This window comes from Dasypus novemcinctus, chromosome 21 (assembly GCF_030445035.2).
Source record: "Dasypus novemcinctus isolate mDasNov1 chromosome 21, mDasNov1.1.hap2, whole genome shotgun sequence".
NCBI lineage: Eukaryota > Metazoa > Chordata > Mammalia > Cingulata > Dasypodidae > Dasypus > Dasypus novemcinctus.
The window spans coordinates 54,841,864-54,857,176 of record NC_080693.1 but is presented as its reverse complement, the minus strand read 5'-3'; the positions used below and the strand labels follow the sequence as shown (position 1 = coordinate 54,857,176).

At 62.4% G+C, this 15,313-nt stretch overlaps 2 protein-coding genes across 3 annotated transcripts in view; both read left to right on the top strand.

The window, feature by feature from the left end:
- The first annotated feature begins 747 nt into the window (after positions 1-747).
- On the top strand, positions 748-8,768 carry SPATA20 (spermatogenesis associated 20). 2 transcript variants are annotated; one of them, XM_058283988.2, is made up of 16 exons: positions 748-886; positions 1,815-1,994; positions 2,086-2,150; positions 2,305-2,459; positions 2,542-2,685; positions 2,786-2,987; positions 3,444-3,574; positions 3,683-3,787; positions 4,009-4,083; positions 4,181-4,390; positions 4,478-4,670; positions 5,006-5,174; positions 5,443-5,654; positions 7,013-7,212; positions 8,237-8,317; positions 8,442-8,768. In XM_058283988.2, exons 1-16 carry the CDS (start codon positions 810-812, stop codon positions 8,610-8,612), a joined length of 2,370 nt encoding a protein of 789 aa, XP_058139971.1. In that variant the 5' UTR covers positions 748-809; the 3' UTR covers positions 8,613-8,768. The 2 variants fall into 2 exon arrangements, with proteins under 2 accessions (XP_058139971.1, XP_058139970.1); XM_058283987.2 differs by lacking the exon at positions 748-886 and adding an exon at positions 1,567-1,704.
- Positions 8,769-14,028: 5,260 nt separating this feature from the next.
- The window catches only part of CACNA1G (calcium voltage-gated channel subunit alpha1 G), a 61,341-nt gene continuing 60,056 nt past the window's right edge, over positions 14,029-15,313 (top strand). Inside the window, exon 1 of the mRNA XM_058283960.2 lies at positions 14,029-14,357. Coding sequence (XP_058139943.1) covers positions 14,116-14,357 — 242 coding nt within the window. The 5' untranslated portion in view covers positions 14,029-14,115. The remainder of the gene's footprint in view (positions 14,358-15,313) is intronic.

Here is a 15,313-nt window from a genome sequence, read left to right as displayed (position 1 = left end):
GGCCTTTGCACACGCTGCTCCCTCTGCCTGCTTCCCCAGCGCGCTCCCCATTCCGCCACAAGCCCCTCCACTCATTCCTCCATGGCTACCCTAATGCCACTTCCTCAGAGAAGCTTTCAGGCCTCGTCCCTCCCACCAGACCAGGTCCCTGAATATTCTCACTGGTGGCCCTCATCGCAGTGGATGGTTACACGCTTATTTGTATGGCTGTTGGATGGCAGTAGGCCCTTAATAAATATTGTCTGAATGCAGCAAACGAGACAAGTGTGTAAAGTACACAGTAGGACGTAAGTGTTGGTCCATCATTTTTATTCATGAAGGCTTCCAGGAGTGGGAGGGAGTTGATCAGGCCTTGCAATGAGGAGGCTGAGCAAAGGCGAACTTCCTCGCTGGGAGGCCCTGGGCAAGTTGCCTTTGCTAGGGCCTGGTTTCTCATCCGTAAAATGGGTAAGGCTCAGACACCATGAGCTGAGGCTCTGACATTCCACGGGCCTAGCATCCCCAAAGCCCTCCACGTTCTCCTCACTAAGGCTCCTCTTTCCATTACCTGAGGGCAGGAATTTAGATCCAGCCCAGAAAAATTTCCTTCAGAGACCTGGGTCCTCGCAAACCCCGGCGTGCAGGCGGAGTCCGTCCATCCTGCAATCCCGCGTGCGGCCATCGGGAGGCGCTCGGAGACCAGCTACCACGCGGTCCCGAAGCCCTGGCGCAGGCCCGCGGGCGGCTGGGTTAGTGCCCGCGCCCGCCCCTGGTAGGCTCCGGTCCTCCCTTCCTGCCCACGGCGTCGCGGCCCACGGCCCGGAGCAGCCATGCTGGGCGCGCGGACCTGGCTGTGCCGCTGCCTCCCGCCGTCCCGCGCCGGGCCGGGCCTCGCTGCGAGCCGCAGGTACGAGCGGGCAAGCGGGCCAGCCGGCCGCGGCGGCGCGCCCTGCGCCGGAGGGACCCGGAGGCCGGCCGTGCGGGCCTTGGCCCCCGTGCTGCCTGGGCCTCCCCCATCCCCTGCCGGTCTACTCCTGCGACCTGGCCCTCGGCTGAAACGCCCCTGCCCCTCCACGCCCTTCCCCTTCCCTCAGCCTGCAGCACAAGCTCCTCAGGGACTCCTTTCTGATGCCATCTCCGGGAAGCCTTCCTTGAACCCAAGGCTGGACCAAGGGCCCCTTCTCCAACAGCACCCGGGGCTGGTCAGGCACCATCTTTATTGTTCCGTGGGTCTGAAATGATTTAAGCGTGCTCTGCGGCACTTCGCTCTCAGACTGAGCCCCCAGAGACCAGGGCGGTCTGATCCTGGGTCCTCAGGGGCTGGCTCAGGACCTGGCCCCACACAGGTGCCCAGTGGGTGGATATTGAACGAGGGAGGCCTCTGTGGCCAGTTTCAACTCATCCAGCCCCAGCCCCAAGCCTTCTGGGCCTCTCTAGCCACCAGCAGTAGCTGGTGCTCTGTCGTGTGCCCGACGCCCGAGATGCTTCCATCCCCACCCACCTGGAAGGGGCCCCTTAGGGGCAGAGAACATTCTGTCCTCAGAAGGACCATTCTGTCCATTATGACCCGCCTCCACCTCACAGCCATCATCCTTCCCACCGCCAGGTCTGAAGGTTGTGGGGAGACTAACCTGGCAGGGAGCTCCCAATGAGCCACCTTTCCCCACCCCCCCAAAAACATAAGGGGGAGCACAAAGGCCACGGTCTCCCCCGTGGTTCAGAAAGGTGGGTTGGGCTGTGGGCTGGGGTTTCGGGGAGGGCTGGGTGGGGTGGGAGAGGCCTGGGGAGGTGGCGGGGGCTCACCTGCCAGCCCCCCCCCCACCTCCCCATGCCAGGGGCAGCTCCTCGCGGGACAAGGACCGGAGTGCATCGGTCAGTAGTTCTGGGCCCATGCCTGCTGGAGGGAAGGGGAACCGGACCAACTACCCCCAGTCCGCACCCCAGAGAGCCCCCAACCGCTTGATCAATGAGAAGTCACCGTACCTCCTGCAACATGCCTACAACCCCGTGGACTGGTGAGAGCCTCCTCGGGCCCCTCCTTGTACGGGCATCTCAGCCCCTCCTGGACCCTCTGGGCTGGCGACTGATGCCCCACCTTGGGCCTAGGTACCCCTGGGGACAGGAAGCCTTTGACAAGGCCAAGAAAGAAAACAAGCCAATTTTCCTCTCAGGTAATGCACCCACCTTCCTGGGATGGGGGTGGGACAGTGGGTGGTGGGGGAAGGGCCCCTGGGTCTGGAGGACTCCCAGGAAACTAGAGGTCAGGGCCCTCCAGTCCAGCCTGGCGAGCCCCCCCATCTTCCCACCTCCATGGCCTGCCTTCAGTGGGGTATTCCACCTGCCACTGGTGCCACATGATGGAGGAAGAGTCCTTCCAGAACGAGGAGATAGGCCGCCTGCTCAGCGAGGACTTTGTCAGCGTGAAGGTGGACCGAGAGGAGCGGCCAGACGTGGACAAGGTGTACATGACCTTCGTGCAGGTAAGCAGTTTTTCCATGGAGGGAGGGTGCAGGCTCACAGGGGGCTGCTTCCCCTGCCCTCAGCCCGCCCTCTCTCCACCAGGCCACCAGCAGTGGCGGAGGCTGGCCCATGAGTGTGTGGTTGACTCCTGGCCTCCAGCCCTTTGTGGGGGGCACCTACTTCCCCCCTGACGACGGCTTGACCCGTGTTGGCTTCCGCACAGTGTTGCTGAGGATACGGGAGCAGGTGTGTGTGTGGGGGGGAGGGACAGGCAGCGAGGAGATGGGGTGAGAGGACAAGAGCCCCCAACCCATGCTGACCTCCAGATCTGTCCTGCCTCCCACAGTGGAAACAGAACAAGAACACCCTGCTAGAAAACAGCCAGCGGGTCACGACAGCCCTGCTGGCCCGGTCGGAGATCAGCATGGGTGACCGCCAGCTGCCACCCTCTGCCGCCACCATGAGCAGTCGCTGCTTCCAGCAGCTGGATGAAGGCTATGACGAGGAGTACGGCGGCTTTGCTGAGGCCCCCAAGTTCCCCACGCCGGGTCAGTGCCACACCACCCCTCCCCCACCACCTGTCCTGGTCAATGATCTTCTGACCTCTGTCTTGATCATTAACCTCTTGTCCTCCTGACTGGCCAGTGACCTCCTTACCCCTAGCCTGATAGTGGCCTCTCAGCTCCCTAGCCATCTAATGAAGGCCTGACTTCAGGTCTCAGCAGTGACCCTGACCCAGATAATGACCTCTTGACCCTTGGTCTAGCTGGTGACCCTATGACTCTGGCTTGGCCTGACTTTCTGGGCTCTGGTCTGGTCAGTGACTTTCTGGCTTCTGGCTTTGGCAATGACTTTTGTCATCTGGATTGATCATGGACCTCCTGACTCCCTACCTGTCCAGGGACTGCCTGTCCTCACCCCAGCCTGGCCAAAGGCTAGCTGACCACCCAGACCTCTGCCTCCTCCCAGCCATTCGCTCACCCCTGTGTTTTGGCACCCCACAGTGATCCTGAACTTCCTGTTCTCCTACTGGCTCGGCCATCGACTAACCCAGGATGGCTCTCGGGCTCAGCAGATGGCCTTGCACACCCTGAAGATGATGGCCAACGGGGGCATCCGGGACCACATCGGGCAGGTGCGGGGGGGGAGCTAGGCATTCCCAGGGGGTTGGCTCCATCAGGAGGCATCGGGAAGGGAGCAGAGGCTGAGATTGGCCTCCAGCCCCTGGTCCGTCCTGGCACAGGGCTTTCACCGCTACTCCACGGACCGCCAGTGGCACATCCCGCACTTCGAGAAGATGCTCTATGACCAGGCACAGCTCGCAGTGGCCTATTCCCAGGCTTTCCAGGTGACCCCGAGCAAAGGCCCCATATGCAGCCTGTCCACCTAACCTGGGTGCCCCTCCCAAGGCCTTCCTGGTGGCTTGTGACTCCCCTTTCATCTCAGGCTAATTTCTCCCATACCCCCACTACCCAGTCTTCTCTCCCTCCCTCCCTGATAGAATGCTGACCGCCCCTCTCTACCCCATATTTCCAGCCTGCCCCATGACCTTTCTTTTCTCCCCCTCAGATCTCTGGTGATGAATTCTACTCCGATGTTGCCAAAGGCATCCTGCAGTATGTGTCCAGGAGCCTGAGCCACCGGGTGTGTGTCCACTGGAGGCAGGCGGGTCTGGGGTGGGAGGACGTGGGCCCCTCAATGCTCTAGAGGCTGGCACCAGCCAATTCTCCCTTCCCCACAGTCTGGAGGCTTCTATAGCGCGGAGGACGCGGATTCGCCCCCAGAGCGGGGCATGCGGCCGAAAGAGGGGGCCTTCTATGTGTGGACGGTCAAAGAGGTGCAGCAGCTTCTCCCAGAGCCCGTGGTGGGTGCCACTGAGCCGCTGACCGCAGGCCAGCTCCTCATGAAGCACTACGGGCTCACGGAGGCCGGCAACATCAGCCCCAGCCAGGTGAGGACTTCGGGGGACAGGTGAGCCTGAAGCCCGACCGGACAGTGGACCGCTATCCCCCCGCCACACACGAGCTGTTTCTCTCAGGACCCCAAGGGGGAGCTGCAGGGCCAGAACGTGCTGACTGTCCGGTATTCGCTGGAGCTGACCGCTGCCCGCTTTGGCTTGGAAGTGGAGACCGTGCAGACCTTGCTGGAAACGGGGCTGGAGAAGCTCCTCCAGGCCCGGAAACATCGACCCAGGCCACACCTGGACTCCAAGATGCTGGCAGCCTGGAACGGTGGGACCTGAGTTTGAGGCCTGATCCCATTTGCAGGGTTTCCTTTTATAAAACCCCTCCTGTATGTCAGGCATCTGCGCCACGGTAGTTCTTCCTCTGTTAGGTTTATCATCCTCGATTTGCAGACCAGTAGTCTGAGGCTTAGAGCGTTTAGGTGGCCCCCCCGAGGTCACGCAGCTAGTGAGTGGCAGCAGAAGCCTGCTCTGCCTGGCTGGGAGCCCACGCCCTTACTCACCGAACGGCTCCAGAGCATCTTGGGACCTGGAGGGTTGGGGTAGACATACCTGGAGGGCCCCAGCCAGCTTCTCAAGGCCACTGGGCCTTCCTCCTCCCAGGTCTAATGGTGTCTGGTTATGCTGTGACCGGGGCTGTCCTGGGTCTGGAGAAGCTGGTCAGCTGTGCCACCAACGGTGCCAAGTTCCTGAAGCGACACATGTTCGACGTGGCCAGCGGCCGCCTGATGCGGACCTGCTATGCGGGCTCTGGGGGGACTGTGGAGCACAGGTGGGGGCTGTGCAGACCTCTCCCCTGCATCTCCCCCCCCACCTCTGCCCCTCTCCCCTCCACGCAGGCTCCAGTCCCAGTTCTGCCATCCGCTCACTGAGAGCTCTTAACCACCCTGGGCTCATCCCTGGCTGATGGCACCCACCCGATGGGCAGCTTTTGAGGGTTAGGGAAATGGGGGGAATCGTGCATGAAAAGGGCCCCCTCTGTGAAAGCCTCTCTCCCTGAGGTCTGTCCATAGCCCCTCCCCTAATGCCCATCCCCCCAGCAACCCGCCCTGCTGGGGCTTCCTGGAGGACTACGCCTTCGTGGTACGGGGGCTGCTGGACCTGTACGAGGCATCACAGGAGAGCGCCTGGCTCGAGTGGGCTCTGCGCCTGCAGGACACACAAGACCGGCTCTTCTGGGACTCCCAGGGTGGCGGCTACTTCTGCAGTGAAGCCGAGCTGGGGGCTGGCCTGCCCCTGCGCCTGAAGGACGGTCAGTGAGGGGGGCGTGGCCCATTGTCCTGGACCAACCCGGAGTGTGGGTTTCCCTGGGGGAGCCTTTAAGCACAGTGTGCTGGCAAAGAGCTGGTGAGGGCCGGGCCCAGGCCCCCCTTGGATCACATCCCACCTTTGCCGCTGTTCACCGCCTGACCTTGGGTTGGTCTCACGATATTCCGGAGCCTCCGTTTTTCCACACGCAACGTTGGTATTACCTCGCAGGGTTGATGTGAAGATCAGATTAGCTAATCCCCGAGCATGCTTGGCACGGCGACTGGCATGTACACATTCATTTACCCGTGAACCAGGCTCACTTGGGTCCAGGCCTCAAAGCTCACAGTGTGGTAGGGATACAGCAACCAGCAGCCACGTTTACTGCAGAAATGGACACACGAACGTGTAGTTAAAGCCGTGGGGAGTGCTGCGAAGCCTGAGCTCTGTGGTGCACGCACTGTCGCCTTCCTTTTCTCGGTAGCACTTAGTATTTAGTAGTACTCGCTAGTCCTTTGAGTAGCACTTGAAGATACCTAATGTGTTTTCACTGGCCAGTTGCTGATGGTTTCTCTTTCACACTCAAATGTAAGCTCCTAGAGAGCAGGGCCTAACACAGGCCTGGCATATAGTAGGTGCTCAATAAATATGAGCTGAATGGATGAAAGGGCCTTGAGCAAGAACAGCAGGAGAGGCCCAACTCAAAAAGCTGCCTGGTGTCCTGTAAACTGAGGCCTGAGCTTGAGGGGCCTGTGGCCGCAGAGGAACTGGGGAATGGGGGAGAGCAGAGAGAGGGAGCAGCTCGCGAGAGGCCCAGTGGGGCTGCGGGGCCAGAAGGCGAGAGGAGGGGGCCCAGTGGGCATGGCCTGCTTGCTGCCCTGGCAAAGAGAGGCAGGCTTTAAGGGTTTGAAACAGGCTGTGACCTGATCTGGTTTAGGTTTATAAAGGTCATGCTGACAGCTGGTGGAGAAGGGACGGGGTGTGGGAAATGGGGAGACCAGTTAGGAGACTGTTACTGGTGAAGGCTCAGACAACAGTGGAAGTTAGAGGTGGGAGAAGTGGTTGGATTTGGGTTTATTCCGGCAGCAGAGCCCTCCGGGCTTATGTATGGATTAGAAGTGTGGGGAAGGGACGGCCAAGATGACGCCACTCTGGCTTGAGCAGCTGCGTAGCAGGATGGAGGGGTCAGCAGGGAGCTGGGGAAGACTGGGTCCAACAGGTCAGCCCCGGGCACGTGGCCTGAGGATGGCCGTGAGACGGGCAGGTGTCAGGGACTATGGGGCTGGCCTGAAGCCCTCAGGCGGGGAGCGGCGGGGCGAGGCCCCAGGGGCCCCCTCCCTCACTGCCGCCTGCCCCCTGCAGACCAGGATGGCGCGGAGCCCAGCGCCAACTCCGTGTCGGCCCACAATCTGCTCCGGCTGCACGGCTTCACCGGCCACAAGGACTGGCTGGACAAATGCGCAGGCCTGTTGACCGCCTTCTCTGAGCGCATGCGCCGGGTCCCGGTGGCGCTGCCGGAGATGGTCCGCGCCCTCTCGGCCCACCAGCAGACCCTGAAGCAGGTGGGGTGGGGTTGAGGGCACTGAGGTGGGGGCCTTGGGTGAGAGAGGAGCTGGGGCCGCACTGGGGCTTGGGGACGCAGGGTGGACGTTCCTGGGGCTACCTCCTGGAGCTCAGACGTGTGCAGGTATCAGTGTGCGCAGGTGTGCGGCCATCTGTGAGTGTGTGTGCGTGTGTCTGGGGTCTCCGCGAGAGCTGCTTTGTGGAAGTGGAGGCGTTTGTATGAGTGTGTGTGAGGAGACGAGCCTCTGGCACAGGCGGGTGTCTGTGTGAGGACCTGTCACGGGGCTCTGGAGCATGGGGAGCAGGAGGCAGGGGCGAAATATGGGTCTCTGGTGACTGAGCGTCTGCTCGGTTCTGTGTGTGTTTCTGTATCAGTGTCACTGGGCCTGACTGTGTGGAGTTATGTGCTCACCTGTGTGTGTTAATCCCGGGTGTGTGCAGCTGGGTGACTGCTGGCGTGTCTCTCTGTGTCTGGTGTGCATATTTCCCTGTCTGCTATGTGTGTCCCCTTCTCCAGGTTTGTCTGCTTGTGTTTGCATGTGTGCCCGTGTATCTCCGTGCTTGCCTCTGCGTGTGTGTGCATGCGCGCGTGTGGTGTTTGCACATGTGGTATCTGCCTCTGTGCAGCCGTCTGCTGCATGTGGATATGTGACGACTCTGCGTGTCTCCTAGTGTGTCTGCTCATGCTTGTGTCTCCCTGTGTTTGTATCTCCACCGCTGTGAATGATACTGCCACTTTGTGCATCCTTATGTGAGTGTGTGTGTGTTTGAATCTGGGGTTGCTGCATGACAGCTAGTCTGGGGATGCTGAACTGTGTCCCCATTCCTAGCTTTCCTCGGACTCCCTCTCTGCAGCCTGACCTCTGCACTCTAGGGGCTTTGGGGAGCTACTTAGAGGCATTTTCCCAGCGGGGAAAGGGCGGGGACAGAAAGGAAACTCCTGAGGGATAGAAAGTAGGGTGGAAGGAGATGGGGAGCCCCTCCGTCCTCCTGACACTGGAGCCACCCTCCCGTTCCGGCCAGATTGTGATCTGTGGCAGCCCCCAGGCCAAGGACACCAAGGCTCTGGTGCAGTGTGTACACTCCGTCTACGTCCCTAACAAGGTATGTGTGCCCGCGCCCACCCCCGGCGCCCCGGCATCTCCTCCTCCGCCGCTCTGAAGGCTTGGGGAGCAGTAACCCCTCAGTGGGCCCCCCGGGTGAGCCCTCTGCTCTACCACCGCCGCAGGTGCTGATCGTGGCTGACGGAGACCCCTCGAGCTTCCTCTCCCGCCAGCTGCCCTTTCTGAGTACCCTGCGGCGGCTGGAAGACCGCGCCACCGCCTACGTGTGTGAGAACCAGGCCTGCTCCCTGCCGGTCACCGAGCCCTGCGAGCTACGAAAACTGCTGCTCCAGTGATTGCGCCGACTCCCTGGGGCCGTGGTGGGAAGTGGCGCTTCGCAACTCACCAGAGACTCTGGCCTCACAGGGCCCCCCAGAACCTGTGGTCACCCTCGCTGCCCCCCCATGGGCACCCACACATCCTGGAATAAACCTGACAGTGTCCTGCGGTGACCTCAGGGCCTCAGCCTCGCTTGTGAGGGAGGGGCCGGGGCTCTGGCCTGGGAACCAGCACCCCAGGGCCCCTTCCTCTCGGGACTCCTAGTGGATCCTTCTGCTCCCCCACCCCCACCGCCTCCTTGACCTTCCAGTGGTCAGTAGGCTGCCCGTTGTCAGGGCCAAGACATTTCTTTTGGAGGGTCCGTCCAGCCCCCAGCCTCCCCAGGATGGAGCCAAGGCCTCCCTGCAGGAGGTCAAATTGTCTAACCCCTTGCTTTCATACAAGCCAGTCCAGGAAAAGAATTATCTTTCATGTAAAGCAACTGTTGGGCAGGAAGTCCTTCCCCAAATCTATCTGAGTCCCTCTTGCTGCAGGGAAAGCAGTTCCTGAAACCTCCTCCTGCCCTCTCAGTGTTGGGAGATGCTCTGAGTTTCATCCTCGGCACCCACCTCTTTGCAGACCTCAGACACCCCATCCGGCTTCTGCCAGGGGGAGGGGTTTGGGGAACGTGCAGGTGTGGAGTGCTGGGCTGGCAGGAGCAGAAGGAGCTGACCCTCTGGGATCTTCAGGGGCCTAGGCACCTTCACAGCCCCAAGCCAAGGGTGCTAGAAGACGATGCTGGAGCTGAGGAGGCCAGAATGGGGCCACTGCTTGCGGCAGATGCCAGCAGTGGAGAGGATTGGGGCAGGAAGGAGCCGGGGGACTGAGCTGAATCACTCCCAGGACCACTGAGGCACACACAGCCACACACAGCCGCACATGGTCACTGGGACTGGGGCAGCTCTGTCTGGGCAGCTGGGCCCCGGTGTAAGCCACCGGCCCATCTGGAGGGGATTAGGGCTCCGGCCAACAAGGTCAGCTGGCCCCTTTGGCTGGAGCCTGCTCAGCCTTGCCAGGAAGTCAGAGGACTGGGAGAGCAAAAGTCTGGCTTGGTGGAGCCGGGTGCGGCAGGGAGGGAGGGCAGAGTGTGGCAAAGCACAGGTGGCCTTTTTGGCAGCCTCAGCACTGGCTTTGGGACTGTCCGGGCAGTTTGAAAGCCCTCTTGACTCTCTTATCTCACTGACCCTCATGAATGAGGCTGGAAGGCAAGTCCATTGGGCCTCATAGGGATAGACATTCAAGGCCCAGAGAGGGTAAGAGACTGGCTGAGGCCACTCAGCACCTCTGGTTCTCTGGGGTCTTCAGGGTGATAAGACCACTGGAAGCCTAGGCACAGCTGTGAAGGAGGGTGCATTTGGTGTCCCCCACCCCTCTAGCCAGTCTTCCTTCTGCTTCTCTGTCACCTCTTTCTCCTCTCCTGGTAACAGGCACACTCATAGCAATGAGATCCCATAAACTGGTTCAGAGGAAGGATCAGGGCCTTAAAGGCTTGGTTCTCCTGGGAGCACTTGCATTTTCTAAGGAGGCCGAGGCTGAACATGAAGAAGTCTTGCTCAGACTGTGGGGTTCTCAAAGTCTGCAGCATCCTTTCCCCTTGCGGTCTAGCTTGGTAAACCCCTGCCCACAGCACCCTCTCGCAGCATGGCACTTCAGCAGGACCCCTGTGTCGGTGGAGACAGGGCCTCAGGTTTGGGCAGTCACTTAAGTCATTCCATCTCTCTGAGCTTCAGTTTCCTTATTGGAAAAACGGAGGGGCAAACATCCCCCTCCCAAGGCTGTTGAGGTGACTAAATGGGATAATGTCTGTATCGGTGCTAAGCAAAGAGTATCACAGATGTGAAGATTATCTCGGCTCCTGAGGGAGCCAGATGGGCTGTAAGAGAGCTGGAGGGGGCTGGCAGGGTGGGGCCTACACTGGGGTTTGCCCTCAACCCAGAAGCGATCTTAGACAACCACTGCTAACTTCTTTGTAGGGAAACTGAGACCCAAAGAAGAGTTTCCTACCCTCCTCCAACCCCACTTGAGATTATTCATTTGTCCAACAAAGACTTATTAAGCATCTACATGATGCAACAAAAAGAGACACAGATTTCCGGTGCTGCTGACAAGAATCCAAGCAGACATGGAAGAACACACAGTGAATGGACACAGCAGACAACTGGAGGGGAGAAATAAATAAAAAAAAACTTTAAAAAAGGCATCTACGATGTGCCATACACTAGATTAGACCCGGTGAGCAAAAGGGACATAGTCCCTGCCCTCAGGGAATGTTTAACCTAGAGAGGGAGCTGCAGGACCACTGCATTACTACTAACTTAAACATAGGACCCCAGCCTGCGCTAGGTGCTGTGAGGCTCCAGAGACTTTTGTCTGCCTAATTACCCTCAGCACTGTGGCACTTAGACCCTGAAACACTTGCTGAAAGAAGGCCACTCTGAGGTGGTGCATGAGCTAAGACTTGGAGGGCAGGAGTTAAGGATGGTTTATCGTCTTCCTCTGCCCTCCTCAGCATCCTTCCTCCCTCCCTCCCTCCCCACTCAGGCTAACGGTGAGCCTCTCTGACTATGTCAGAATCCCCTGGTGCCCCAGCACAGGAGTCAGGATGCTTCGGGTGGCAGGTCTCCTCCAGGCCTGGGGCCCAGGGAAGTAAATGCGGGTCTTAGTTTATCCAGATGGTGTGTATGTGTGCAGGCACATTCTCCTTTCTGGGTATGTTCCAGAACGGAGTTGGCCGAGAGACGGGAGGTGGCCTGGATGATGGATTAGGTGTGGGGCTGCTGGCCGGTAGGGGACCTGACCATTAGGCCGTGTATACCTCTCTGGCCTCATTTCCCCCTTTCCAAATAGAGAGTGATGAGAGTCGCTGCCTCTGGGGCTCAGTCTGGGGGTCTCACGACCCTGGCCCTGAACGGCAGGTTGACGGGGCAGAGTGGGGGCAGGCGGCAGGGAAGGCGTCAGACACGCGGAGAGCGCCATAAATAGTCCCCCCCTTTCCCGGAAGACCGCCCCGAGTTCAACACTCCTGCACTGCACTGCACGCTCCCTCTCTCGGAATGAAAGCAGGAGAGAAGGCACTGTCTTAGGGGATCTGCTCATTAGCATGAAATGCAAATGAGCCGGCCTCATTTGCACAACTCTGAGCCCGGATTCGGCGAAAGGGCAACCCGGGAGGCTGAGGCTCAGCAGCCGCTTCGCCCTCCGCACCCCTTCGCCCCCGGCCCGGGGTGGGTGCCAGGACGCCCCCAGCAAAGCGGGAGGCCGCGCTGGAACTATGTAGGTGGCACAGCCTTGGGCGAGCGAAGGAAGCCGGGGAGTCGGGGGGTGTCGGAGGTCCTTTGCTCCATCCCTCTGCTTCTCCGCAGTGGCGTAAGTGCCCCGAAGTCTCTGGAGAGGCGGCCGGCCCTCTCAGGTCCGCTGTGCCTACCTCCCGCAGAGGCTGGGGAACTGCTTCCCGACGTCTAATACTACCCAAGTGACGCTCAGCTCCGGGGTACCCGCAGTCTCCCCAGGGGGCGCCTTTGCGAGGGGGCCGCAGCTGACGAAGCCGCGGGACCGGGACTCGGGGAGGTGTGGCGGGGCGAGGGCCGGGGTCTGCGCGTGTGTGTGCCATCGGGAAGCCACAGACCCGCGAGCACCGGACCCCGGTAGGGCGGAACTGTAAACGAGGAGCAGCCCCAGGAAGCTCCTGTCCCACAGCCACCTCCCCCTAAGCCGTACTGGAACTGGGGAGGGGGGAACTGAGGCCTGGAGTGGGGGTTGGTGGTGGTAAAGCCGAGCTCTGTACTTCTACCCGCTCGCACACCCGGGAGGCCGCCGAAGGTCCCTTCGCAGGGGAGCCCCCCTGCCCCGCCGCTGCACCTCCGGATCTTGATTCTGCGGTGGGCCACGTGTGCAAGCACGAAGCCCTGAGTGGGGTTCACACTCCCCAAGGACCCCTAGAGGCAGAGGGAATGGAGCTCGGGAGCGTCGACGCGGGACAGGGCAGCCGGTTAGGGTTAGGAGGTTAGGGTCAAAGCCGCAGAAGCAGGACCTAGAAGCTGGACCAACTCGCCCCGGAGGTTGGTAGAAAACCACGCCCAGACCATGCTGTAGCCTCTCCCTGCCGCCGCCTTCTTGCCCAAGACCCGCCCCCCTCAGCCTGAAGCCCCACCCCCAGGGCGTCCGGCCACGCCTCCTCCCCCAGTCCCGCTCCCACGCTCTACTCCGGGGTGGGCGATTATCCAGGTGAAGACCCGAGCTTTCGCGCGGGGACTCGGGTCACAGCCGTCCCTCCCGGGCCCCCCCTCCCTTCTGCAGGCTCGCCCAGCGCGGAGCCCCGCCCTCCGGCCGCAGTCCCGCTCGGGGGTCGTGGACAAAGGATGCCGGGTCGGTGCTCCCCCGGCAGCCCGTGCGGAATCCAGTTTCCCGGGGGCTCCCTCCCGGGGAGTCCCGGAGACCCCAGCGGCCAATAGAAAAGTGGGTTCGGTCTGGGCAGCCGTGTGATTGGCTCCGGCCTTCGGGAGCGGACCCGGGGTAAGGGGAGGGGAGAGGGGAGGTCCTGGTCTGCGGGGTGGGAACCGAATTCCAGCTGCGGCTCTCTCCCCCCCGCGCCCCCGCCCGCTCTGCCACGGCGGCCGGCCAATGAGCGCGCGGCTCGGAGCCGGCGGCGCGCGGCGATTGGCCACGAGGCTGGCTGGGGGAGGCGGGGCCGAGGCTTGAAGTTGGAGTGAGGGATCCAGCTGTGGTGTGCGCCGGGCGCCTCGCCGCCGCTTTCGCTCGCTCGCTCCGCGGCTCGGCCGGAGGAGGAGGCAGTGGCGCCGGCGACAGCTACGGCAGCGGCAGCCACCGACCGCGGCGGCTGCGGCGGCGGCACCCCCGCCTCCACCCCCGCCCGGGACGGCCCCCCACCGTCCCCCTCCCCTCCGGACCGAGCGCCCACCGCGGGGCGGAGGAAGGAGCCGCCCCCACCCCTTCCAAACGCGCCCCCAAGGAGAGCCCTCCTCCCCTCCCCCGCCGCCGCCGGCGCGGTGCGGGGACGACGCTGACCCCTTAGATCCCGCTCCAGCTGCACGGCGGGAAGAGGGGACGCCCCTCCCCGGGCCCCCCGCCCTCTGCCGGGTGCCCCTCTTTCTCCCCCTCCCGGGGCCGCTTCGCTGACGGTAGCGCCGACCCCGGCGACCGGAACCTGGCGCGAAGAGAAGAAGCCGGAACAAAGTGAGGGGGAGCCGACCTCCTGGCCCGGGGGCCCCCGGGGGCCCCAGGGGCCCCGGGGAAGCGGGACTCGCGCCGGGCGGGGCTCCCCTGCGGCCCGGCGGCCGGCGGGCAGCATGCCCCTGCGTGCGGGGGGAGCTGGGCTGAACTGGCCCTCCCGGGGGCTCAGCCTGCGCCCTAGAGCCCCCCAGATGCGCCCCCGCTGGGAGCCCCCGGTCGCGTGAGGACACCTCCTCCGAGGGGCGCCGCTCGCCCCTCTCCGGATCGCCCCGGGCCCCGGCCGGTCAGAGGATGGACGAGGAGGAGGATGGAGCGGGCGCCGAGGAGTCGGGACAGCCCCGGAGCTTCCTGCGGCTCAACGACCTGTCGGGGGCGGGCGGCCGGCCCGGGCCGGGCTCGGCGGAAAAGGACCCGGGCAGCGCGGACTCCGAGGCGGAGGGGCTGCCGTACCCGGCGCTGGCCCCCGTGGTTTTCTTCTACTTGAGCCAGGACAGCCGCCCGCGGAGCTGGTGTCTCCGCACAGTCTGTAACCCATATCCTTCGGGGCTCGACGGCCGGGCTGGGGGGCCCGGAGGGGGGCGGGCCGCGCCACCGGAGGGGACCACGGCCAGGTGAGTCCAAGAAGGAATCCTGGAGGGTGGGTCGATGAGAGGGGGGCGCTAAGGAGGAGAGGGGGGCGGTCAGAACGAGAGCGGGAAGCGGGGCAGGTCAGGCCGGTGCCCCAGGCGAGCCTCACCTGGGTTCGCACACCTCCGTCCTCCTCGGGCGGTTGGCATCCAGGCCGGGAAAGGGCTCCGCAGGCTGGCAGCCGGATGCCCTCCAGATGTGGGCAGGGAAGGGTCGTCGTCCTCCAGATGTGGGCAGCTTCGGGAGACTGGAAGCTCTATTCCTCCCGCCGGCGGCCGGTTCGCGAGCTGGGCTTGGCTTCCAGCTTGACTTTGGGGCGGGAGGTAGAGAGGAAGCCGCGGGGACCCGGGAGGGGGGGCCGCCATCTCCTGGGTTTCTGCGCTGCCCCCACCCTAAAGTTTGCGGCAGATTCTGGGGCCCAATCCCCCAACCTGGTCCTTGAGGCTGAGGTTTTTACTGACCCAGAGGGAGATGTTGGGGGGCGGGGACCAGGTCCTCTTCCCCCCACCCCCTTTGTGGGTTGGAGGCACAACAAGGAGATTCCGGCGGCGGCTGATGTCAGGGGCGCAGAATGAGAACAAGATGTGGTGGAGGGGGAGTTATCTGCCCCCAGAGCAGCAGTCGAGCCCCTTTCAGCTAGGGTTCAATGCCCAGAATCCCTCCCCCACCTCAATTCTTTATTCGATGCGGGGTGCATAAGGTGGGGTTGGGGAGTTTTGTGCTGGATTTTTGTCTTGTGGAGGGAAAGACTATGACAAGAGCTGTGGCAAGTGGGGGATGGGATTAAGCAGGGCCAAGTTACCCCTCCCCTTTCCCGAATAAGGAGTGTTCCCCTCTGCTCTCAGAGCAGGTATGGGAGACC

What these genes read in the sequence shown, in the direction of transcription:
- SPATA20 (XM_058283988.2), top strand. Translation starts at nt 810, where the DNA reads ATGCTGGGCGCGCGGACCTGGCTGTGCCGCTGCCTCCCGCCGTCCCGC. An exon ending in TGCTGAGGATACGGGAGCAG is followed by an intron (nt 2,686 to 2,785) that starts GTGTGTGTGTGG and finishes TGCCTCCCACAG; the next exon opens with TGGAAACAGAACAAGAACAC. An exon ending in GGGGGGACTGTGGAGCACAG is followed by an intron (nt 5,175 to 5,442) that starts GTGGGGGCTGTG and finishes CCATCCCCCCAG; the next exon opens with CAACCCGCCCTGCTGGGGCT.